This window comes from Erpetoichthys calabaricus, chromosome 10 (genome assembly GCF_900747795.2).
Source record: "Erpetoichthys calabaricus chromosome 10, fErpCal1.3, whole genome shotgun sequence".
In the NCBI taxonomy this organism is placed as follows: Eukaryota; Metazoa; Chordata; class Cladistia; order Polypteriformes; family Polypteridae; genus Erpetoichthys; species Erpetoichthys calabaricus.
In genome coordinates this window covers 124518673-124545773 of record NC_041403.2, presented here as the reverse complement: position 1 = coordinate 124545773, position 27101 = coordinate 124518673, and the positions used below count along the sequence as shown (strand labels likewise).

At 42.6% G+C, this 27101-nt stretch overlaps 1 protein-coding gene across 1 annotated transcript in view; it reads right to left on the bottom strand.

The window, feature by feature from the left end:
* LOC114659405 (ubiquinol-cytochrome-c reductase complex assembly factor 1) overlaps positions 1–27101 on the bottom strand; it is a 103569-nt gene that overhangs the window by 57142 nt on the left and 19326 nt on the right. Inside the window, exons 4-6 of the mRNA XM_028811875.2 lie at positions 17681–17753; positions 16643–16700; positions 285–393 (exon numbers count right to left, since the gene is read on the bottom strand). Of these exons, the coding sequence (XP_028667708.1) occupies positions 285–393; positions 16643–16700; positions 17681–17753 (240 nt within the window). The remainder of the gene's footprint in view (positions 1–284; positions 394–16642; positions 16701–17680; positions 17754–27101) is intronic.

Sequence of the window (27101 nt, the reverse complement as noted above, 5' to 3'; positions counted from 1 at the left end):
AATAAATAAATAGTTAAAAGTTATTCTCTTTATTTCACTTTTATAATGCATAACAGGACTATTTGATGTTCTGTAACTTTCTATTGTGATGAAGGCCGGCAAATTACAAGTCCTTGAATCTACTACAACTTTAAAGTAAGTACCAGATAGCAGGGCTGTTAAGATTATTAAAAACAAACCTTTATATAAGAGGAGTAATAAACGTTACCTACGTTTAAAGAAAAAGATCTGAATGAAACAAGATCCATTCATTTTAATCTCTTCTTTTGAAAGCTAGTACTCACCCCAAGGACTTTACCACGTTGATGCACATCCTCCCACATGGAATGTACAATGTACCGGCACATGTACTTTCCTGCTCGACCCTCCTGCTTCATTCGGACTAGACACATCCTTGAAGAAAACAAGACAAGAATAGGGATAAAAAGTGTCAATCCCATTATAAAGCTTCTTAATAGTAGTCTCTGTACACCATATTTGATATAATTATGCACATGCTGTTTTTGTTCATTTTTCCTAAACAGTCAATACGATTAAGAATTTTTTTTATCCTCAACAATTATACTGTGATTTTTATTACAAGCAAAACTACTAATGACAACCACAGCTTTTTTAATACTTTCAAAACAACTTTCAAAATTGTTATGCATAACAGAGTTTGAAAACATTCAATAAGTTGTAAAGAATTTGAAACAGAAATCTGTTGTATTTATTGCATGATGAGATAATTTTTCAAAAAAAAAAATGCAATTTAAAGGTGATGTTTATAATCTAAATGCATAACTGGGGCATTACAGGGAAAAATAATGAAAAACGTACACAAACTAAATTGTCTTTGGCATTTTCCACATTTACAACACACAGAACTAATGAATTGCAATGTAATTAAATTACAAGTTGAAGCTGTTTGTCTCTAAAACAAACAATTACAGATAAACTGCATCTCTCAGATAGGTTGGGAGTATGCGCTAATAGCATGTTGCTGTTCCCACCACATGACAAACCACCTAGATTGGGACCTGAGTGACACTTCAGTACCACACTGGAAAAGTGTGAGTTTTTTTTTTTTTTGCAGTGGCTGGAATGCCAATCCTGCCACCAACCCCCAAGTTTTACCTGTAAGTTTGAGGACCTGCTTGCCGGGCTGGATACAGATTTAACGTTATACCCAGGATGAAGCAATGGCTGGTTAAGGGCCTTGCTCAAGAGCCAAATGGAGTAGAGTTACTTCTGGAGTTTACAGGATTTGAAACGGCAACCTTCCAATTGCTGCCGCAGATCCTTAACCTCAGAGCCACCACTCTGCCACTCTCACAGCTGTGAGAGTAACACTTCCTTCTTATCACCCGTAAACCTGGCAAACATACATTTCACTTAATAGCTAATGTTATGAGGCACATCATCTTGTCTTGCAGTCAAATGAATTTGTTAAAAAGTACCCTCATTCTAGTCACATTGTGCGAGTGCTCCCGGCTCCCTCTTCTATTATAGGAACCTCTTGAACCTGACACTGTCAGTACTGTAACCAAGATGACCTTGGCAGATGAGGACAAACACACATGAAGCAAAGGGATGGTGAAAAGTGCAAGTGCTTTTATTAAAAAGATTCACAAGTGTCCCAAAGTGCAGTTCTCAAAAAAAAAGTTCAATAAATAATCCACAAAATGTGTGGAGGTTAAAATGATCACATAAATAAATCCATTAAAACAAGGTTAAAATCAACTGGCAGGAAACTGTCTTTACTAAAAAGGCCAGTGCCTTCTATCTCACTGGCGGTTCCCCTGCTAATCCCATTCGGGCCCTGCAGCAGAGGAGTCACTTTACTGAAAAATGCAGCTGATCTTTCACAGGTCCCGGTCCCTGCCGTCCCATGGCTACGGTAAGGTTCAGGAGCCCAACGGTCAGGGTGCTTGCATTACAGCTCTTCTCCCAAGCCTCCTCGATCCCCACTGCTTTCCTGGACTTCTACGCACTTCATTCTGGCTCACCAAGTTGCTCAGTCAGAGCGACCATTCCTTCAGCCCTTGGGCATCAGCTTCTTGCTCCGCTCAAGGGACAAACCTTCCCAGCTGCCTGCCTTCTCTCCTTCCAGCCAGCTCCATCCTGCTCGCTCGCAACGGCTCCTACCCCGCCCTGCCTCCGTCTTATCTTTTTTTCAGTTCTTTTTCTTTTTCGATCCTTCCTCTCACACTCATGCTTCTCTTTTAAAATGGGGACATGGCACAGCTGTGGCAATCAGCAGCTCCTGGCTTCAATTAGGGTCATGGTCAATCCTACTTCTGTGCACTAAGTGCAGGGCTGCCTGCGCCCACATCGCATATGGGAACCACTATCGCCACACTACCACACCCCCCACAAGATGATGTGAATGCAGCGATTATTTATTTAAACCGCCAAACAGCCACGAACCTCACATTACCATACACACATTTTAAAAATGTTAAGAATACATATTAAGTATTCAAGTACGTATTTACAGTATATATTATATAACTCACAGTCCTAATAGGTTAAGATTTTTTTTCTTTTTTTTTGCTTTGCAAAAGATAATATGATTCCAGTCTGAAAGGAATGGATTTTGTAATGGCATTCTCCCAACAGATTCTGAAGCCTGCTACCATATCAACAAAATGTTTTGTTCAGTGAAACAGTTTTAATGTGAACACATCTAAGCTTTGGTTTACTACTTTCTTACACTGTTTTATTTTTTAACCAGTAGGTTAATTACTATTCTGCCCATGAAATGAAAAGACTATCATCTATTAAAATGCAGTGCCCTCCATAATGTTTGGGACAAACACAAATTTTTCCTTGATTTACCAGTCTCGTCCACAGTTTAAAACTGCAAATTAAACAATTCAGACGTGTTTAAAGTGTACATTGCAGACTTTAATTTAATGGTATTTGCATACATTTTGGTCACATCATGTGGAAATTGCAACATTTTTAATGCATGGTCCACAATAATGTTTGGAACATAGCAATGGTACAGTAGATTAAATATTATATATTATATTATATTAGGTAATGATAAGTATATTAAAGACTGCTTGAAATCTACGATTCATAGACATCACCAGGTACTGAGTATCTTCTCAATGATGAAATTCACAAATAATCTAAATAACTTTGAAATTACAGCAAGCACACTGTGATTTATATGGTGGACATCACTAAAAATAAGGTATTTTTAGCAGAATTTAGTTCTAAGTAAGAATTAAATTGAAATGCTTTTAGAAATTTTAAAATTATACTGGATATATCTATTGCAAATAACTATGAGGCATAAGAGACTAAAATTATCTCAAATATGACTAGCTAAAAAGCTTAACTTTTGACTGCTAGCCTATGTTTTTAAATGCAATGATACTGATTTTATTTATAACATGCCTTTCATTGGACATGGTACAAAGCACCTCAAAAATAGTTAAAAATACAGTAGGTAAGTTTTAAGTCTATTTTTAAAGACTAGTATTGACTTGACTTCTATAAGCTTCGGATAAAAAGCATTCTACAAGGTTGGAGCTGAAGCCTATATTGCCCATTGTGCTCTTCCTAGTTCTTTGAATGGTAAGTGGAGGACTGACTTCAGATGATCCCAGTTTGCGGGCAGGAACATACAAGTGTAAAAGATCAGAGAGATAAGATGGAACAAATAACAGAGAAGAATCAATTTTAACACCTAAATCGGACCCTTCTCATTCTATGTGATGAAGTAAAGTGTGTTTTCCACATAAAGTCTTGACGGGCACATTAGGGACATCTACTGGATCAGATATCAGAAAGGAAGATAAGCAAAAATCTACATACAGTATACAGTAATAATTGAGCAGGAGGATCAATCTTGAGACTTTAAGAACCGATATTGAATCTTTAAATGAAAAATAGTGATTAATTGGAAAATCAATATTTTTACCTAAGCCTAGCCATCATTGTCTTGGAGAATAAAAAGAAAAAACTTTGTAAAATAAAAATCCGGTTTAACTCCAAGCCCACCTTTGGAGGATAAAATTTGAAATAACAAAGATATACATCCCGTACTTTATTCATATAATTTGCTTTAGCACTTACAGTGATGTTATAACAATTTGCTCTAATTGATTTTCCCTAATTTTTCTTTACATGATGTTTTTTATATTAGGTTATGTAATAGTCAACCAAATCATTTCACCAGATCAAATGAGCATTGAGCTGATATATAACAAATGAAACAAGTATCAAATATTTTTTATCAAAGGACGTCACACAACGTTCAATGCCTTGAGTAAACCAGTAGTAGCAACCTTGGATTCAATAACGTATTACACAAAATTTAACAATATCTGCAACCAGATATTGCATGTAGTTACTGAACCACATCCGCTTGACTACACTAGAAAGGTCCTATCAAGTTTAAGGTAAAGCTGTCAAACTCATGCAAGTTCTTCTCACTGCTATATGCTTCTTCTCATAAGTATTGCTCCTTATAGAATGCAACATGCACTAGCAAAACAAAGGTGATTTCATAAGAAACAGCAATACAAAGATTGCAATATTTCTGGCATAACCTAATACAAAATCAATATGTGAATTTACAAAAAACAAATTTACCCCACTGAAGCATAGTTAGAAACCAGGCATACATTAAATCATACACCAAGTAAAAACACTATCTTTACATCACCCCAAAATATGGAGATTTTAACATGGGTTAGAAATTGACAGTATACATTACAATGTTGTTAGCACCATGAGTTAAAGCTATAGCTGTTAAGTCCCTGAGTAAAAAAGAGTGTATCTGAAATAAGCAAGTGAAGCTTAGTGATGGTCAGAAATGATTTATTAATACAGTTTTAAGACAAAGACAGCAAGCTATATCTAATCTATCCTTTTAACCCTTATAATTATAATTACCAACATAACAATAGGCTGCATGGCAATAACTACTGGGAAAATTGGAAATTAAGGTCAAAGCTGTCTCACTTCCAGTTAAGACTACAAAATGACATCAAAAATTCAGAATCAATATCTCCAGGATGGAACAGTTAACTTTGTGAGCTGGAATGTTAAAGGCCTGAATCATGAATTAAAGAGAAAGAAAGTATTCTCTCACCTAACAGGTCTAAACGCTAAAATGTTATTTTTAAAAGGAGACCCACTTATTAAGCAAGGATCAGTTCCGGCTGCAAAAAGACTGGACTGGCCCAATGTTCCATTCCAGCTTTACAAAGAAAACTAGAGGTGTGGGAATTCTTATACATAGAACAGTCTCATTTGTGGTATCAGATGTAGTAGTCTGATCTTGAAGGGAGATATGTGATTGTCATGGGCAATTTATTTAACTGTAAAGTGATTTTGATAAATGTTTATGCACCAAATGTAGATGATAGGGAATTCATGCAAAATGTATTTACATCCATTCCCAATGTGAACACTCATAAAATTATAATGGCTGGGGACTTTAATTGTGTTTTAAATCCAGTCTTAGATAGGTCTCCTGTCAAAGCGGTTATGACATCTAACACTGCAAAGACAATTACACAGTTTGTAACTGACCACAACTTATCAGACCCCTGGAGGTTTCTAAACCCAAACTCAAGAACATATTCCTTCTACTCACTAGTGCATCATTGGTATTCAAGAATTGATTATTTCTTTATAGATAACTAGCAAAATACCCGCGCTTCGCAGCGGAGAAGTAGTGTGTTAAAGAGGTTATGGAAAAAAAAAAAGGAAACATTTTAAAAATAACATAACATGATTGTCAATGTAATTGTGTTGTCATTGTTATGAGTGTTGCTGTCTTTTATATATATAATATACACACACACACACATAAACATATATATACATATACATATATATATACATATCTACATATACACATATCTACATATACATACGTATATACACATATACACATCCACATAAACATATATATACATATACAAATTTACATATCTACATATCTACACACATATATATATATATATATATAGACATACATATATACATACATACATTTACATATATATATATATATATATATATATATATATATATATATATATATATATATATATATATAAATATACTGTATATATACATATGTACTTATTGGCTCCTGTATTTAGGATATAGCAGGTTGGATAATGGACGGATGGACATCTGTATGCATAGCCGTATTTGCCCGTTTTCGTTTTTTTTCTTTGTTCAGTAATATTTCAGTAAACCCGGAGCTTGTCAGTTCAAATCCTGGTACTGACACCACTGTGTGACCCTGAGGAAGTCACTTCACCTGCCTGTGCTGCAAAAAACAAAAGTAATGTAACAAATTGTACCTCAGATGTTGTAAGTTGGTGGAATAAAGGCATAAGTAAAATAGATAAATATGTATTATACACATAGGAACTATTCATTTATTTTCAGTTAAGTCATCTGCAGCAAACTTTTATAAATGAGGGTTTCTGATTTTTAGATAGTGCAAACTGTTTCTTCTTCATTGACGTTTTCTCTTGGAGAGCTTTTTTCATTTCATTGAAAATGAAAGCAGCAGCTGCCAAAATATGTAGCTTTCTTATTAATTTTTGAACATTGTGTAAAATAAATGTATAAAGTAACATAAAAGGTTTAAATACTGGTTATCCTTTTACACTAAAATATTACTAAAGAGATACAAAAAAAGTAAAATGGATATGTTCTTTTTCTTTAAGGAGATTAAATATTACTGAAGAAAGAAAAAAAAAAATTAAACAGCCAAATGGGGCTATGCATACGAACTTAAAAGGTTTAAATAAAACAGAAATATATATTTTATTTTTACTTGCTTAACTTGTGGAGGGTGTATCCTGTAGCAAAGCCCTAACTTTTTTCGTGAAAGCCCGTTTCAGTAAATAAGTGTTAAAAACAGGTGTAAAGATATTGACAATAAGCTACGCAAACCCAGGAAGACATGGAATCGTTTAAATCAAGTATCATTACATCTTCCTTTCTTAAAGAGAAGTAAGGCAGTACTTATAAGCTTACATATTTATATATCCGAAGCCGTGCAAGCACACTCTTGAGAATGCAACGTATAGTTGTACAGAAGAAAAGCAATCTTGCCTCAAATGAATGGCAACCTTTTGTAGGTCTATGAACTTAATTTAAACTTTAGGTTTACACGGTGCTTTCTTTCCGAAGTACCTGCACTCATGAATATGTCTGTATGTGTCAGTCAGTCAAATCCACGTGCTTGGCACCGGCGAAGTACCGCTTTTAAATTTTTATTAAGAAGAAAATAAAACGTTTTTAAATTGAGGGAAAATATACTAATAACAGTTTGTTAAGGATCTGTTTTTTTGTGAAGCTGCCTTTACTCGAGTGATCACTTCAACCTGACTTGGTGGCCAAGTATAAGCGTTACCTAGTAGGTAACCACCCATACAATCAGATTGTGAATCAGACTACGAATGCCGTGAATGTAATTACACACTCGCTGCACTTGCTTACGGTAATCGAACCTCGGACGTCAGCGCTAGAGGGGCTTAGCAGCGGTGAAGTATTGCTTTTAAATTTTAATTAAGAACAAAAGAAAACCTCAGAGGTTCGATTCCCGAAAGGGAGTGAAGTGAGTGTCCGGCTACCTACCAGGTAAAGCTTATGGTTGGACAGCAAGTGACGTAACATCAGCCACAGTGCCTTCAGTTGTGAGAAGCAGATCATAGAATGATTGAAAATAGTTTTGCATTTACCTTTTTAGTAAAAGGCGAGCTTTTAAGCCTGAGAAATCACCCCGTAAATGCACACGTTTAATTGCACATGTGTTAATATGTATGGTTACACAGTATTAAAAGACAGTGAAGAACGTGATTTACCTTTGTTCCCGCGTTTGATAAAAGGCAAGCTTTTAAGCCTGAGAAATCACCCCGTAAATGCACACGTTTAATTGCACATGTGTTAATATGTATGCTTACACAGTATTAAAAGACAGTCAAAAATTAACGTCATTTACCTTCGTTCCCACGTTTGACTCGTGCTGTAAATCTCTTCCTTGTTTTTAGTTCACGTGATTACGTAGGAGGCGTGATGACGCGATACGTGACTCCGCCTCCTCCATTAGAGTATATGGACAAAAAATATGTTCCAGTTATGACTATTACGCGTAGAATTTCGAAATGAAACCTGCCTAACTTTTGTAAGTAAGCTGTAAGGAATGAGCCTGCCAAATTTCAGCCTTCCACCTACACGGGAAGTTTGAGAATTAGTGATGAGTCAGTCAGTCAGTCAGTCAGTCAGTCAGTGAGGGCTTTGCCTTTTATTAATATGTATAGATAATTTCTTGCCTACGATTAAATCTTGCAAGTACGACGCAATTGTTATTTCTGACCATGCCCCTCTGATCTTGGAGCTAAAATCATTATGCCCCACATACTCATCTTGCAGATGGCGTCTTAACCCACTTTTATTAGCAGACGAGAACTGTACAGAATTTATATCAAAACAAATCAATCAGTTTATTTCTAGAGTCAAATACATCCTCAGAGGTCTCTGCAAAACCCTGAAGGCCTTCTTAAGAGGACAGATTATTTCATATCTATCCTACAGAAATAAATTACAAACCAAGAAGGTATCAGAGCTAACCATCGAAATTACTAGAATACATCAAGAACATGCCAGGTGTCCAAGTTAGGCTCTTCATAGGAAAAGGCAGGCTCTGCATTCAGAGCTCAACCTCTTAACAACCAAAGAAACAGAACAACTCATTTTTAAATAAAGACATCATTACTATGAACACGGAAAGAAAGCTAATAAGCTCTTAGCTCAACAAATCCACAAGCAAGAAGTTTGCAATGCAATCCCAGCAATTACCAACACGAACTGAGACAAAATCATTGACCATAAAAATATAATGCACACAATTAGAGACAACTATAAATCCTTATATTCTACTGAGTTTAAAGAAGACAACACATAATCTAATGTATTTCTGGATGCATTACAGATACCACAAATAGATACTCTTAGTGTAGAGGAATTGGATAAACCTTTGGAGCTATCAGAATTACTAGCTGCTATAAAGTCACTTCAGAGTGGGAAAGCAGCAGGCCCGGATGGCTACCCTGTCAAATTTTATAAGAAATTCTCCACTCAGCTAGCTCCCATCTTATTAACAACATTTACAGAAGCTAGAGACAATAAAATTCTACCTCAAACTTTTCGCAAGCATTAATCACCATCTTTCCTAAACAAAATAAGGACTTATTACAACGTGCATCATACAGACCAATTTCACTTCTGAATAATGATTTTAAGATACTCTCCAAAGTCCTAGCTAGAAGGATGGAGAAAGTGCTGCCTTCTGTAATATCCATCCATTTTCCAACCCGCTGAATCCGAACACAGGGTCACGGGGGTCTGCTGGAGCCAATCCCAGCCAACACAGGGCACAAGGCAGGAACTAATCCTGGGTGGGGTGCCAACCCACCGCAGGACACACACAAACACACCCACACACCAAGCACACACTAGGGCCAATTTCAGAATCGCCAATCCACCTAATCTGCATGTCTTTGGACTGTGGGAGGAAACCGGAGCGCCCGGAGGAAACCCACGCAGACACGGGGAGAACATGCAAACTCCATGCAGGGAGGACCCGGGAAGCAAACCCGGGTCTCCTAACTGCGAGGCAGCAGCGCTACCACTGCGCCACCGTGCCGCCCCTTCTGTAATATCACAAGATCAAACTGGATTTATTAAAGGCTGACACTTAGCTTCCAATCTTCGACATCTGTTTAATGTAATATATTCACCCGCAAAGTCAAACACCCCAGAGATGATATTATCGGTGGATGCAGAAAAAGCATTTGATATGATTGAATGGAACTGGGTTTGGCCCAAACATTTGTGCATGGATCAAACTACTGTATACCAAAGCAGAAGCTTCAGTTTGTATTAACAACATTAATTCAGACTACTTTAAACTAGAACGTGGTACCAGACAAGGATGCCCCTTGTCACCACTACTTTTTGCAATCGCCACTGAGGCACTGGCAGTTCACTGTCAAAATGCTTATCAGATAAAGGGGATTATCAAAGAAGGACTTGAACAGAAAATTTCTCTATATGCAAATGATATGGTACTGTATATATCAGACCCACAAAATACTGTGCCTGCAGTCCTAACAGCACTTACAGAATTTTCAAAGATTTCTGGTCTCAGAATTAATTTGAATAAAAGTGTGCTCTTCCCAGTGAATTCTCAAGCATACAACATCAGATTGGACACCTTCCCTTTTATCATTGCAGATGAGATTAAATACCTAGGGGTAAACATCACAAGTAAACATAAAGCTCTTTATCAACAAAATTTCGCCATCTGTATGGAAAAATTAAGCAAGACTTGCATAGATGGTCAACCCTTCATCTCACTCTAGCTGGAAGAATTAATGTTGTTAAGATGAATATCCTTCCTAAGCTTCTCTTTTTATTTCAAAACACTCCAATAGACATCAATAAATCATTTTTAAGTGATTAGATTCAACCATAACCTCATTTATTTGGAACTTAAAACATCCACGTATCCAAAGAGCGACCCTAAAAGACCTAAGGCAGAAGGAGGCATGGCTCTACCTAACTTTCAGTTTTATGACTGGGCAGCAAACATACAAGCTATAAAAACCTGGACATGGACACAAAAAGATGAACATACACAGGCTTGGTCCGGAATAGAAATAAAATTCTGCAGTACTTCTCTATATTCCCTGCTTTGTACCCCTATAAATGCAAGTTATCACCAATATACTAACAACCCAATTGTGCTTCACTCACTCAGAATATGGAACCAATGTAGGAAGCATTTTAAGATAGAGAATCTTTTATCTGAGGCACCTCTGCATGAGAACCACCTTTTTCAACCCTCGCAAACATATTCAGTTTTTAATATCTGGAAAACATTTGGGATTAAATCACTTAGAGATCTTTACACAGACAACGTCTTTGCATCCTACTAACAATTATATTCCAAATTGAACTTTTCAGCAACACATTTCTTTCACTATCTTCAAATTAGAAACTTTGTTAAACAGAACCTTCACGATTTTCCTCATCTCCCACCTTCCTCTACGCTGGAAAAAATATTGCTCAGCTTCAAGGACTCAAACAGCATTTCTGCAATATATAAAACCATTTTACAGTCCCTCCCTTTCAAAGATCCAAGAGGACAGTGGGGAAAGGATCTCTCACTCAACATATCAGAAAAGAAGTGGAAGGTAGCAGAGAATTCACTCGAGGTCCATATGTACAAAGCAAACCATTATTCAACTCAAAAATATATATCAAGCACATCTGTCTTGTTTAAAATTGTCCAAAATGTTTCCAGGGCAAGATCCAACCTGTGAATGCTGCAATCAAGTTAACTTAATTCTGGACCAAAATCTTTAAATGTCTATCAGACAGCCTTGGTGTCACAATACCTCCTAACCCATTAACAGCTGTGTTTGGTGTACTTCTAGATGGACTTAAAGTGGAGAAGGACAAACAAACTGTGATTGCCTTTACTACCCTATTGGCATGTAGACTTATCTTGCTCAACTGGAAGAATCCTAACTCTCATCTTTTAAGTCAGTGGGTAACTGATGTTTTATACTATTTGAAGTTGGAAAAAATCAAATTCTCACTTAGAGGATCTGTACAGACCCTCCTCGAACCGCCACCTTATCATGGTGGAGGGGTTTGCATGTCCTAATGATCCTAGGAGCTCTGTTGTCTGGGGCTTTATGCCCACGGTAGGGCCACCCAAGGCAAACTGGTCCTAGGTGAGGGATGAGACGAAGAACGGTTCAACAAAACCTCCTATGAAGAATAAAAAATTTGGATGGCGTTTTCCCTCACCCGGACGCGGGTCACTGGGGCCCCCCTCTGGAGCCAGGCCTGGAGGTGGGGCTCGATGGCGAGCGCCTGGTGGCTGGGCCTGCACCCATGGGGCTCGGCCAGGCACAGCCCGAGTAGGAGGAACGTGGGTCCCCCTTCCCATGGGCTCACCACCTATGGGAGGGGCCAAGGAGGTCGGGTGCAGTGTGAGTTGGGTGGTGACCGTGGTGGTCCGATCCTCAGCTACAGAAGCTGGTTCTTGGGACGTGGAATGTCACCTCTCTGAAGGGGATGGAGCTTGAGCTAGTGCGCAAGGTCAAGAGATTCCGGTTACATATAGTCGGGCTCACCTCGACGCACAGTTTGGACTCTGGAACCAATCTCCTTGAGAAGGGCTGGACTCACTACCACTCTGGAGTTGCCCCGGTCAGAGGCGCCGAGCAAGTGTGGGCATACTTATTGCCTGTTCATTGGGGTTTACCCCGGTGGACGAGAGGGTAGCCACCCTCCGCCTTTAGGTGGGGGGATGGGTCCTAACTCTTGTTTGTGCGTATGCGCCGAACAGCAGTTTGGAGTACCCACCTTTTTTGGAGTCACTGGAGGGGGTGCTAGAGGATGTACCTTCTGGGGACTCCCTCGTTCTGCTGGGAGACTTCAATGCTTACGTGGGCAATGACAGTGAGACCTGGAAATGCATGATTGGGAGGAATGGCCCCCCCGATCTGAACCCAAGCGGTGTTTTGTTATTGGACTTCTGTGCTCATCACGTATTGTCCATAACGAACACCATGTTCAAGCATAGGGGTGTTCATATGTGCACTTGGCACCAGGACACCTCCGGCAGAACTTCAACTTCATCTCGAGGGAGGTGGGAGACATTGAGTCCGAATGGGCCAAGTTCCGTGTCTCTATTGTTGAGGCGGCTGACCGGAGCTATGGCCATAAGGTGGTCGGTGCCTGTCTTGGCGGCAATCCCTGAACCCGCTGGTGGACACCGACGGTGAGGGATGCTGTCAAGCTGAAGAAGGAGTCCTACGGGACCCTTTTGTCATGTGGGACTCTGGAGGCAGCTAATAGGTACCGGCAGGCCAAGCGGAATGCGGCTTTGGTGGTTGCTGAGGCCAAAACTCAAGCGTGGGAGGAGTCTGGGGAGGCCATAGAGAACGACTTTCAGACGGCTTCGAGGAGATTCTGGTCCATCATCCGGTGTCTCAGGAGGGGGAAGTAGTGCAGTGTCAACACTGTATATGGTGGGGATGGTGCGCTGCTGACCTCGAATCGGGACGTTGTGGGTCGGTGGGAGAAGTACTTTGAAGACCTCCTCAATCCCATTAATATGCCTTCCAATGAGGAAGCAGAGCCTGGGGACTCGGAGGTGGGCTCCACCATCTCTAGGACTGAGGTCACCGAGGTGGTCAAAAACCTCTTTGGTGGCAGGGCCCCGGGGGTGGATGAGATATGCCTGGAGTTCCTCAAGGCTCTGGATGTTGTAGGACTGTCTTGGTTGACACGCCTCCGCAACATCACATGGACATCAGGGACAGTGCCTCTGGATTGGCAGACCGGGGTGGTGGGCCCCCTCTTTAAGAGGGGAGACAGGTGGGTGTCTTCCAACTACAGAGGGATCACACTCTTCAGCCTCCCTGGAAAAGTCTATTCGGGGGTCCTGGAGAGGAGGGTCCGTCAGATAGTCGAACCTTGGATTCAGGAGGAACAGTGTAGTTTTCGTCTTGGTTGTGGAACAGTGGACCAGCTCTACAGGGTCCTGGAGGGTGCATGGGAGTTTGCCCAACCAGTCTACATCTTTTGTGGACTTGGAAAAGGTGTTCGACCGTGTCCCTCAGGGAATCCTGTGGGGGGTGCACCGGCAGTATGGGGTACTGGACCCCCTGATAAAGGCTGTTCGGTCCCAGTACAACCGGTGTCAGTGCTTGGACCGCATTGCCGGCAGTAAGTCGAACCCGTTTCCAGTGACAGTTGGACTCCGCCAGGGCTGCCCTTTGTCACCGATTCTGTTCATAACTTTTATGGACAGAATTTCTAGGCGCAGTCAGGTTGTTGAGGAGGTCTGGTTTGGTGGACTCAGGATTGGGTCACTGCTTTTTGCAGATGATGTTGTCCTGTTTGCTTCATCAGGCCATGATCTTCAGCTCCCTCTGGATCGGTTCTCAGCTGAGTGTGAAGCGGCTGGGATGGGAATCAGCACCTCCAAATCCGAGACCATGGTCCTCTGCCGGAAAAGGGTGGAGTGCCCTCTCAGGGTTGGGAGCAAGATCCTGCCTCAAGTGGAGGAGTTCAAGTATCTCAGGGTCTTGTTCACGAGTGAGGGAAGAATGAAGCGTGAGTTCGACAGGCGGATCGGTGCGGCGTCTGCAGTAATGCGGGCTCTGCATCGGTCTGTTGTGGTGAAAAAGGTGCTGAGCCGTAAGGCAAAGCTCTCATTTTACCAGTCAATCTACAGTATGTTCCTACCCTCACCTATAGTCATGAGCTATGGGTAGTGACCGAAAGAACGAGATCGCGAATACAAGCGGCTGAAATGAGTTTCCTCCGCAGGGTATCTGGGCTTTCCTTTAAAGATAGGGTGAGAAGCTCAGTCATCCAGGAGGGGCTCAGAGTAGAGTCGCTGCTCCTCCGCATCGAGAGGAGTCAGATGAGGTGGCTTGGGCATGTGATCAGGATGCCTCCTGGACGCCTCCCTGGTGAGGTGTTCCGGGCACGTCTAACCGGGAGGAGGCCCCGGGGAAGACCCAGGCCACGCTGGATGGACTATGTCTCCCGGCTGGCCTGGGAACGCCTCGGGATTCCCCCGGAAGAGCTAGAAGAAGTGGCCGGATAGAGGGAAGTCTGGGCATCTCTGCTCAAGCTGCTGCCTCCACGACCCGATCTTGGATAAGCGGAAGAGGATGGATGGATCTGTACAGCACTTTTTCAAAACCTGGCAGGATCTAATCAGTAACATTTTAGATTAAGCTCTTAAAGCACTGAGGAAGCAGATTCTCTTCCCATTTCTTTTTTTTCTCCATTTATCTTTATCCGCTTATTAAACTCATCAATTTACTTATTTTTACTAGCTTTAAGTTTTACTCTGTTGGCCATGCTCTCTTTCTCAGAAGTGGGGGTTAATTTGTTTTCAATCCTGTTTTTTGTAAAAACTGATCTATTTGTATGGAATGATTACAATAAAATCAATAAAATACAATAAAAAATATATCTAAAATCTACTTTACGCTTTATCATATATTAAAACATATACAACTATATTTGAGTGGAAAATTTGGCACAGTTACATTTCTTCTCTCTCTCTGCACAGAAGTTTCATTCCATATCCTAAAGACATGTTTGTTAGGCAGTGTTTGCATGAGTGTGCCTGATGACAGATTAATGCTCTTTCAAGGCTTAGACACTTGCATACTGTTGCCTTCTTTATGACTGGCATTAACTTGCATTTTCAGTGGTCGAATCAGATAGCACTTGATCATTTTAAAAAATCAACTGTAAATTCACTTGTTAGATCAGATCACTCAGAACACATTTATAAATGGTCAGAAACCAATATTGACAAAATTGAGCACAAGTATAAATGCAAATGTGTTTTCTGTTCATATACAGTAGTTTGTAACATTTGATTTGAAATTTGTACAAGAACCAGTGTAAATGAAGTTTGGCTGAGTTATATCTAGATACAAAATATACGGTAATGCCAAATTTAAATGGGGTGTTTGATCGAAATCAGAATAAGAGGGTTTATAAAATTGCTACAAGATTCTGGAATTAAAATCAATACTCTGTAAGAAATACATCACAAATTCTAAAAATCCTACAAATTTACACAAATGTCATTAATCATGAGATGTACCTTTTTGAGTTTTCTAGTTTATCTTTGTTGTGTAGATATATTTATAGTAAAAGCCTTCCACTTATACCCTATGAATAATACTCTTTTTAGTGTATATTAATTTAATATATTTATTAATTTTATTATTAATAGTGAATATTTGGAGTGGATTTTCTGCTACCTATGCAACCCTCAGAGTTTTCCCAGTATTTTAACATGACAAAAATTTTATAGTATTATTGTGATTCTGTGTGCCTTAAGAAGGGATTTGCATTTAAATGCAATAAAATTTAAATTGCTTAAGTTGCAGTCTTAATTTTATTTACTTATTTAGAATTTAAGAGTGCAATTTACACCTGTCTCAAGGATCCAGTTACCTTGGTTTGAATCCCGCATCTAATGATTGTTTTTGTGGAGTTTGCAAGTCATTAACTGTTGACAGTACTTTCTTTGAAGTATCACAGTCAAAGGCATGGCTATGGAACACACACCTTTCCACATTTCTATGTACAATTTCTTATCAATAAATAGTTGATTTATAAAATTTAGTAGATACAGTATGTACAGAGGCTTCTTCACAGCATTTGAACCCTGCTCCTTTTTCTGCATTGAGATGCTGTTTGTTTCAGTTGTTGGACATACATTATATGGTGAAAGACATACAGTTAGCTTGATTTACTGAAAGCGAGTTGCCCTGGCAAAAGTGCCTGTGCCATGAAAATATCTAATTTGTACATAAGAGTCAAAATCAATAGGAGATCATTTGATCCTACATTAATTGTGGGATAGGACTAAGTAGTGTTCTTCCAATAAGCAGACATGGATTGTTTTATTTTTTTTTTTACTTTCTCAAGAAAGAAAACCAAATGAAATATGAACCACTTAGTGAGGAGTCATCGTTAGGTGCAGTAATGTTGAATAACATACCACTTCTTCACTTAATAAATCTCAGAAACAGATCAGGACAACACTCACCAGACGTGTAGTTGTGCCACTAAGAACCAGGAGTTTAGTGTATCTGGAAGAGAGCACCCTATATAAAGGAGGAAATGTAGTAAAACATCAGACTAATGCCTCTGATATTCAGCAATTTACATCAGATACATTTAAACCACAAATGCAGGTCTCTATCAAAGTTTTTCATCAAGATATGACAGTAATGTAATTATGTAAAATCAAAGTTAAAATATTTTTTCTTATGAAAAATAGACAAAATAAATCCACATTGTAATAGCTATTCTCAGTTATTACAGTATACACATGGGTTAATATGTACAGTATACAAAATGGCATTTGCTGTGAACTGACTGAAACAGCTTCATTATTATATACTATAAATTATTTGCTTGCATCTTGCTATTTGTTCATTGGGAAAATGTAAGACCTGTGTTCAGATGCCTGAGAGAAAACACTTTGGGCAGCTGTACTGAGTGTTCAAAAAGCACCTAACTACACCAACAAAAAAATTACATAGAATAGCATTGTTTAAATTAATACATAATCCAAGTCTTTTGGATGTTCTATAGTAGATCTTCTGCACTGGAAGCTCATAACGAGTTTGCATCCAAACAGATTTTTTTGGCAAAATTATTTTCCTGATTTAATAAACTTGAACTTAAATTTAAGAAGAAAAAGTATTAGAGTAAACATGCACTAGTGTCTTCACAAAACTATCAGACTTGTAATGGATGAATAAATTGGATACAAACCCAATATTGGGCAAATCTGCCTGATAAGTTTCTGTTAATAGTTAAAAGATTGATTATGAGAAAGTTTTCTCTTACAGACTTCAATGATATTACGAGATATTAGGATGTAAACAGAAAGTCCATAGAAATACAAAGTATTACAAATAATTGCATCATAGATAACATTACAAATATGTAATGTTTGCTTGCCACTGTGCTATAATTTGCAATATTTAGAATTAATTTTCTAATAAATTAATTGATTGACAATGAAAAACAGAAAAGGAAAATCAACTTGTAACTCGCAAAACAGAATCACACTTACTTTCAAAAAATTCATCATAATTAATCTTCTCCACACAGCAAGTATACATTCGTAAAGCAGCAATCTTGATTTTCTGTGAAAACATTAAAAACAATTTCTGATTCTAGACAGGATGTGATTTGCAGCAAGCAGTCCTGACATTTACTTCTTTATATCATTTTACTGGAAAAGGTGAATACGATGCATTTAAATGTCCTTGCTAATAACATTAGAAGAAAATTCTATGAAGATGTAATTTCCTTGAAATTCAAGCAACATGAAAAAAAAAAAAAACCTCACCATCATTTGAGCTGCATTTGGGTTGCATGATATGCTGGTAATGAAAAGGTACACAAAAACCCAATTTTTAAAGTGGTATGGTACCAGCTCGCCAGGAATTTTGGTACCAAAAAGTAAACTAGTATTGAAATACCTTGCGCTCGGCTCTTTGTTCTTTCACTTTCCAACACACTCTGTGGGGGACAAACCGGCCCTTTCAACACACTAGAGCAGCATTTCTTAAAACATTGGTCATGGGCATGTTTGTGATGAGTCATCACAGGACTGTGTAGTAAAATTACAAAAGTTTATCCAAGTGTGAATTCTGTGTTAGGTGATATGCCAGCCACTGTTTATCATACTTTATATTGCAGTACTATGTGCAACTGATATACATTATAGATAAACATATTGTGGCGGATGGCCGGGACCCTTGCGCAGCCGGGACACCTCCATGCTGGAAAGACCGGGGGAGCCATTCAGTGTGTTACCTTCCCCCGGATGGTAGCCCACCTGGGTTGCAGCGGTGCCTCGGACTCCTGCAGGGCTTCATGGGAGTTGGAGTACGTTAGAGCCCTGTTGGGATCCGAGGGTGCCACCAGGGGGTGCTGCAACAGCTGCTGAGCCCTCTTGGGCGGTTTTTCCTCCACTCCCGGAAGTGCTGCTCTGAGTAGGTCAATGAGCACCTGGAGCACTTCCGGGGGTGTTCCAGCAGTCGTTACTCTGGGAGCCAGAGTCGGGAGGAGGGAGACTAAGCTTGCCTGGAGGACAAAGGAGAAAGAGAAGAAGAGTACTGTGTAGAGGTGTGCTTGTGTTTTGGGAACTGTGTTTGACTTGTGGCATTTCCCACATGGAAAAATAAAAATAATAACTCTTGTGTGCTTTGAACCTGTGTCCTACACCTGTCTGTGTCAGGGCTGGCCTTTACTCTCTCTCTCTCTCATATATAATAAATGCCATACCACTATTGTACACAAAATGAAGTTTCATTTGTCCATGAACAAATAATGCATGTTCATTATTATGGTATACATTGAATTCACCCCTCCTTTAACCGTCACCTTATCGTGGTGGAGGGGTTTGCGTGTCCCAATGATCCTAGGAGCTCTGTTGTCCGGGGCTTTATGCCCCTGGTGGGGCCACCCAAGGCAAACTGGTCCTAGGTGAGGGATGAGACAAAGAGCGGTTAAACAAACCTCCTATGAAGAAAAACCATTTTGGACGGCGTTTTCCCTTGCCCGGACGCGGGTCACCGGGGCCCCACTCTGGAGCCAGGCTTGGAGGTGGGGCTCGATGGCGAGCGCCTGGTGGCCGGGCCTGCACCCATGGGGTTCGGCCGGGCACAGCCCGAAGAGGCAACGTGGGTCCCCCTTCCCATGGGCTCACCACCTATGGGAGGGGCCAAGGAGGTCGGGTGCAGTGTGAGTTGGGTGGTGGCCGAAGGCGGGGACCTTGGCGGTCCGACCCTCGGCTACAGAAACTGGCTCTTGGGACGTGGAATGTCACCTCTCTGAAGGGGAAGGAGCCTGAGCTAGTGCGCGAAGTTGAGAGGTTCCGGCTAGATATAGTTGGGCTCACCTCGACGCACAGCTTGGACTCTGGAACCAATCTCCTTGAGAGAGGCTGGACTCTCTACCACTCTGGAGTTGCCCCCGGTGAGAGGCGCCGAGCAGGTGTGGGTATACTTATTGCCCCCCAACTTGGAGCCTGTACATTGGGGTTTACCCCGGTGGACGAGAGGGTAGCCTCCCTTCGCCTTCGGGTGGGGGGACGGGTCCTAACTGTTGTTTGTGCGTATGCACCGAACAGCAGTTCGGAGTACCCACCCTTTTTGGAGTCCCTGGAGGGGGTGCTAGAGGGCATACCTTCTGGGGACTCCCTCGTTCTGCTGGGAGACTTCAATGCTCACGTGGGCAATGACAGTGAGACCTGGAAGGGCGTGATTGGGAGGAATGGCCCCCCTGATCTGAACCCGAGCGGTGTTTTGTTATTGGACTTCTGTGCTCGTCACGGATTGTCCATAACGAACACCATGTTCAAGCATAGGGGTGTTCATATGTGCACTTGGCACCAGGACACCCTAGGCCTCAGTTCGATGATCGACTTTGTGGTCGTGTCGTCGGACTTGCGGCCACATGTCTTGGACACTCGAGTGAAGAGAGGGGCGGAGCTGTCAACTGATCACCACCTGGTGGTGAGTTGGCTTCGATGGTGGGGGAGGATGCCGGTCAGGCGTGGTAGGCCCAAACGTGTTGTGAGGGTCTGCTGGGAACGTCTGGCAGAGCCCCCTGTCAGAAGTAGCTTCAACTCCCACCTCCGGCAGAACTTCGACCACATCCCAAGGGAGGTGGGGGACATTGAGTCCGAATGGGCCATGTTCCGTGCCTCTATTGTTGAGGCAGCTGACCGGAGCTGTGGCCGTAAGGTAGTCAGTGCCTGTCGTGGCGGCAATCCCCGAACCCGCTGGTGGACACCGGCGGTGAAGGATGCCGTCAAGCTGAAGAAGGAGTCCTACAGGACCCTTTTGTCCTGTGGGACCCCGGAGGCAGCTGATAGGTACCGGCAGGCCAAGCGGAATGCGGCTTTGGTGGTTGCTGAGGCAAAAACTCGGGCGTGGGAGGAGTTTGGGGAGGCCATGGAGAATGACTTTCGGACGGCTTCGAGGAGATTCTGGTCCACCATCCGGCGTCTCAGGAAGGGGAAGCAGTGCAGTGTCAACACTGTATATGGTGGGGATGGTGCGCTGCTGACCTCGACTCAGGACGTTGTGGGTCGGTGGGGGGAATACTTCGAAGACCTCCTCAATCCCATTAACATGCCTTCCAATGAGGAAGCAGAGCCTGGGGACTCAGAGGTGGGCTCCCCCATCTCTGGGACTGAGGTCACCGAGGTGGTCAAAAAACTCCTTGGTGGCAGGGCCCCGGGGGTGGATGAGATACGCCCGGAGTTCCTAAAGGCTCTGGATGTTGTAGGACTGTCTTGGCTGACACGCCTCTGCAACATCGCATGGACATCAGGGACAGTGCCTCTGGATTGGCAGACCGGGGTGGTGGTCCCCCTCTTTAAGAAGGGGGATCGGAGGGTGTGTTCCAACTACAGAGGGATCACACTCCTTAGCCTCCCTGGAAAAGTCTATTCAGGGGTCCTGGAGAGGAGGGTCCGTCAGATAGTCGAGCCTCGGATTCAGGAGGAACAGTGTGGTTTTCGTCCTGGTCGCGGAACAGTGGACCAGCTCTATACCCTTAGCAGGGTCCTGGAGGGTGCATGGGAGTTTGCCCAACCAGTCTACATGTGTTTTGTGGACTTAGAAAAGGCATTCGACCGTGTCCCTCGGGGAATCCTGTGGGGGGTACTCCGAGAGTATGGGGTACCGGCCCCCGTGATAAGGGCTGTTCAGTCCCTGTACGATCAGTGCCAGAGCTTGGTCCGCATTGCCGGCAGTAAGTCGAACCCGTTTCCAGTGAGAGTTGGACTCCGCCAGGGCTGCCCTTTGTCACCGATTCTGTTCATAACTTTTATGGACAGAATTTCTAGGCGCAGCCAGGGTGTTGAGGGGGTCCGGTTTGGTGGGCTCAGGATTGGGTCACTGCTTTTTGCAGATGATGTTGTCCTGTTTGCTTCATCAGGCCGTGATCTTCAGCTCTCTCTGGATCGGTTCGCAGCCGAGTGTGAAGCGGCTGGGATGAGAATCAGCACCTCCAAATCCGAGACCATGGTCCTCAACCGGAAAAGGGTGGAGTGCCCTCTCAGGGTTGGTAGCGAGATCCTGCCCCAAGTGGAGGAGTTCAAGTATCTCGGGGTCTTGTTCACGAGTGAGGGAAGAATGGAGCGTGAGATCGACAGGCGGATCGGTGCGGCATCCGCAGTAATGCGGGCGTTGCATCGGTCTGTCGTGGTGAAAAAGGAGCTGAGCCGCAAGGCGAAGCTCTCAATTTACCAGTCGATCTATGTTCCTACCCTCACCTATGGTCATGAGCTATGGGTAGTGACCGAAAGAACGAGATCGCGAATACAAGCGGCTGAAATGAGTTTCCTCCGCAGGGTGTCTGGGCTTTCCCTTAAAGATAGGGTGAGAAGCTCAGTCATCCGGGAGGGGCTCAGAGTAGAGCCGCTGCTCCTCCGCATCGAGAGGAGTCAGATGAGGTGGCTCGGGCATCTGATCAGGATGCCTCCTGGACGCCTCCCTGGTGAGGTGTTCCAGGCACGTCCAACCGGGAGGAGGCCCCGGGGAAGACCCAGGACACGCTGGAGGGACTAAGTCTCTCGACTGGCCTGGGAACGCCTTGGGATTCTCCCGGAAGAGCTAGAAGAAGTGGCTGGGGAGAGGGAAGTCTGGGCATCTCTGCTCAAGCTGCTGCCCCCGCGACCCGACCTCGGATAAGCGGGAGACAATGGATGGATGGATGGATGGATGGACATTGAATTCAAATCTGTAGTAGAGGTGCAAAGAGCATTCTGCATTAAGTGTAATGTGTCTTAGTGATTAAGAATTCCTTCTCGTCACAATGTAGTAAAATGGTCTGATAAATTTTCAATAACTGGTATTGTAAAGGATGTGTTTGTTACACCACTGAGAAACCTAAGAACACCAGAAAAAATGAAAAGGTTGAGATAAGCAGTAGACATTCATCAAGATGTCAATTGGTAGAGTTAAGTATTTCAAATTGGTCCCGGAAACCTTCAAGATTTACTCCATCATCTGTATAAAATACAAATAGTGCTTACACTTTTTAAAGAATAAATTAGCATTTCTTGTTTGTTTTATTACACAGTTAACTGAATTGTTAAGGATGAGTTAATGTTTCAATTAATTGTTAAACCTGTAGCTTATATACCTCTTAATACTGCTATTAATAATAAAAACATATCATATGTGTAGAAAATGTCAAGATGATCAGCTATTCAAACTAACATTAAGTTCATTAAGTTTTTCTTTTAATTATTACAGTCATGGTAGGTTAGTCGAGTTGGGGGAGCCGGACTTCCTTCACCATACTCATTATTTACCTTGCCAGAGAACAGATATTTTGTTCAGTCTTACAACGTTTGCTCTATAATACTAGAAAATTTGAAGCATGTGCAACCAGCACAGGCCTGCTATTACGATCGTGGCATAACACTCCATTAATTCCATTCTAATAATCATGTTATGGTGCTCATTCCCACTTCCCATTCTAAATTATCAGCCCATTCGCAGGGCCCTTATGAAATTAAAGAAAGATTATTTGGTGAAACATCTGAATCACCGATGCCCCAAACAGGTTTATCAAGTCAACCTGTTGACTATTCCGTAAAACCCTGTTCTTTCTTTGCGCAAAAAAATGCCCATAATTTCAGAACAAATTTTACACATAAACAATGACATGAGCTCGAAGGAGCCATCTTATCTGTCCCGGAAATGGTAGATGAGAAACCAAGAAGGATCTTTCTAATTGCACATGACATCATTACAGAACCGGGAGTAGTCATCCGAAAATGTATCTGGTGGATAGAGTGCTACGCTTCCACGATTCCTACACTGCCATGTACCATTTTTTCTGGCACCTGGAAGGAACATGTACAGCAGGTTTGTGCCATGCTTCTAACACTTAGTGAAGCCAGTCTTCGGATAAATCCACAAAAATGTTACTTTGGATTGATGGAGGCCAAATATTAAAGCTACTTGGTTGGTAGAGGCACAGTTTGTCTGCAGTGCACCAAGGTCAATGCCATCATGAATTGGCCCTGTCTGAAAACCAAGTGGCAAGTGTAAGCTTCCTTGGGAATAGAGTGGTGCTACCACCAGTTTGTTCCACGTTATTCTGAGAGGACAGCACCATTGACAAAGAAATGAGCACAGAATGCGGTGGTATCCATATTACTAAACGAGAATGGTAAACCGGATATGGACGCAGGGACATGGGCCGTGGACGCAAAAGACGTAGTGCGCAGGCGCCACACAAAGTCCCCCCCTCCAAGCAACGGAAAATAAGAAATGAGGCGCCGGGCCCATAGCACACAAAAAAAGGAGTCAGACGCAGGCGCCACACAAACCCTTGGCACACAGCGCCACACGAAGCCCATAGCACACGAAACGGGACGCACACAAAAAAGAGGCTTCAGACCCACGACACACAAAGCCCCCCTCCACTAACAGAAATAAGAAATGAGGCAACGCGCCCCTAGCACACGAAAAACAAAGGAGTCAGACGCAAGCGACAACACAGCGCCACACGAACCCCATAGCACACGAAACGGGACGCACACAAAAAAGAGGCTTCAGACCCACGACACACAAAGCCCCCCTCCACTAACAGAAACAAGAAATGAGGCAACGCACCCCTAGCACACCAAAAACAAAGGAGTCAAGACGCAAGCACCACATAGCACACGAAACGGTACGCACACAAAAAAGAGGCTTCAGACCCACGACACACAAAGCCCCCCTCCACTAACACAAATAAAAAATGAGGCAACACGCCCCTAGCACACAAAAAAAAGGAGTCAGACGCGAGCGCCACACAAAGCCCATTACACACGAAACGGGACAGACTACAGACATAGCACACAAAACGGGACGTACACAAAAAGGAGAATTCAGACCCACGACACACAAAGCCCCCCTCCACTAACAGAAATAAAAAATGAGGCAACGCGCCCCTAGCCCCCCTGCCCAGAGTAAAACGAGAAAGACTACGAACCGTCTGACATGCCGCAAGCAGGATAAAGCGAGGTCAGAAGGAAATTCACATTCTCCAGCAGCAGCATACTGATACAATAAATAATATTACATTAAAGAAAGATAATAATGCAGGTGAAAAACAGACAGTAACTTTGTATAATAATGTTAAATGTTAATGTTTACACCCCCGCGTGGAATTGAAGAGTCGCAGAGTTTGGGGGAGGAACGATCTCCTCAATCTGTCTGTGGAGCAGGACAGTGACAGCAGTCTATCGCTGAAGCTGCTCTTCTGTCTGGAAAGTGATCAATAAGTAAAATAGAAAAATTAAAGTAAAAAAGCACACATACACCACACAAGGGGGCCCCAGAGTGACACGGGCGAACGCTCCGTATTACACGTGCGTCATCCTCACACGTGGCTGCCCAGCGGGCACGGGTTCAAAACGCCGGGGGTAGGCGAGCGAAGCGAGCAGGGGGCGGAGCCCCCTTGTTGGATACTAAAACAGAAGACGCATTTCATGACTTGTAACAGGCCCTTATATCTGCACCTATTTGTCTGTTACTGATTTTTCTCTGCCTTTAATTCTCTAGACCAGGGGTCTCCAACACATCGCTTGTGAGCTACTGGTAGCTTGCAACCCCTTTCCAAGTAGCTTGCCAAAGGGTTAATGAATCCTTAATAAATTTGAAAACTTGATTAGTCAAATTAGGGGTGGGCGATCTTTTCAAAAAATCATATCACGATCCTTTTTACACAAAAACACAATCCACAATCTGAATTGAAATCTATCTTTTCAATGTGGCATACATTTAAGAGACTATCCGGTGTCGCAGGTGGCTGAGGTCCCCCAGACCACGTGGGGGCGACCGCCCTGGCAGCTATGGGGTACAGAGCTTTGAAGCTCAACCCTGTAGGGGCCCATGGTCACCGCCAGGGGGCGCCCCAATGCCTTGGGAGCCCTGGACCTCAGCACTTCCACCACACCCAGAAGTGCTGGGGGAAGAGGATCGGGGACACCTGGAGTGCTTCCGAGTGCAGAGCCAGTACTTCCACCACACTGGGGAGTGCTGGCGGAAGCTCATCGGAAGACAACTGGAGCACATTCGGGTGTGGATAAAAGGGGCCGCCTCCCTCCATTCAGGGGCTTGAGTCGGGTGGAAGAAGGACAAAGTCTGGGAGGAGGCAAGGAGGTGGCCTGAAGAGTGAGGCATTTGTATTGAGGGCCTGGACTTGTGGGGACTTTAGGGGTTTGTGTGAACTTGTAAATATGGATTGTCATAATAAACGTGAGCGTCACGGTGGCGCTGTGGGTAGCGCTGCTGCCTCGCAGTTGGGAGACCTGGGGACCCGGGTTCGCTTCCCGGGTCCTCCCTGCGTGGAGTTTGCATGTTCTCCCCGTGTCTGCGTGGGTTTCCTCTGGGCGCTCCGGTTTCCTCCCACAGTCCAAAGACATGCAGGTTAGGTGGATTGGCGATTCTAAATTGGCCCTAGTGTGTGCTTGGTGGGTGGGTGTGTTTGTGTGTGTCCTTGTGCCCTGTGTTGGCTGAGATTGGCTCCAGCAGACCCCCGTGACCCTGTGTTCAGATTCAGCGGGTTGGAAAATGGATGGATGGATAATAATAATAATAATAATAATAAACATGTGTTGGGTGATTTGAACGTGTCCGCCTGTCTGTGTCCGGGTCATCTTTCACACCGGACTCAAACTCATCAAGACCTAAGTATCACTTGATTTTAAATATCAAACAAAGTTAAATTCAATTGTTCTCTCGTTCACTAGCTAAGCGGAGTTAAGGTACAAGACCCAAAGCTGGCAAGTGAGTGAGGAGAGCCCGTCTCGGCCGGCTGCGTGTTTCTCGGATTCGTGCAAATAAATCGGTACCGCAAGCGAACTATGATACATAGCAAAATGAGAGAAGTCACAAAATCAACCGGAATGTTCAAACGAATTATAGAAAAAACCCTGATCTAAATCCGTAAAGTAGTTCTCTCGTGAAAAGTAGACAGACATACAGACAGAAATACATTGGATTTTATATATTATATATTAGTAAACCTTCAAAATAATGTGCAGTTAAAGTCTTAACAGCATTCAAAGCATTTCTGGAGCTTAGTAGAGCCAGATAACTATAAGAATCTTCACCAAGCAGCTCTGAAAATGTCTGCTTTGTTTGGGTCTATATACCTCTGTGAGTCTGCCTTTTCTGACATGAATGTCATGAAATCAAAGTTCAGAGCAAGACTGACAGATGAACATTTAAATGACTCCCTAAGAGTGAACCTAAGTGGCTACACTCCACCATACACCTCTCTTGTTGACTCCATGCAGTGCCAGTCATCGGACTAACTAAAAAAACATATCACACATGCAACTGGACATGTGAATACTCTTGTGAAGTGAAACAGTGACATGTAAAAAAATGACAAATGAATAAGTAATATCTGTGTATTTGGAATTGCATTGTTTTGTTTTGACAGCACTCATATTTTAATTCAATAGT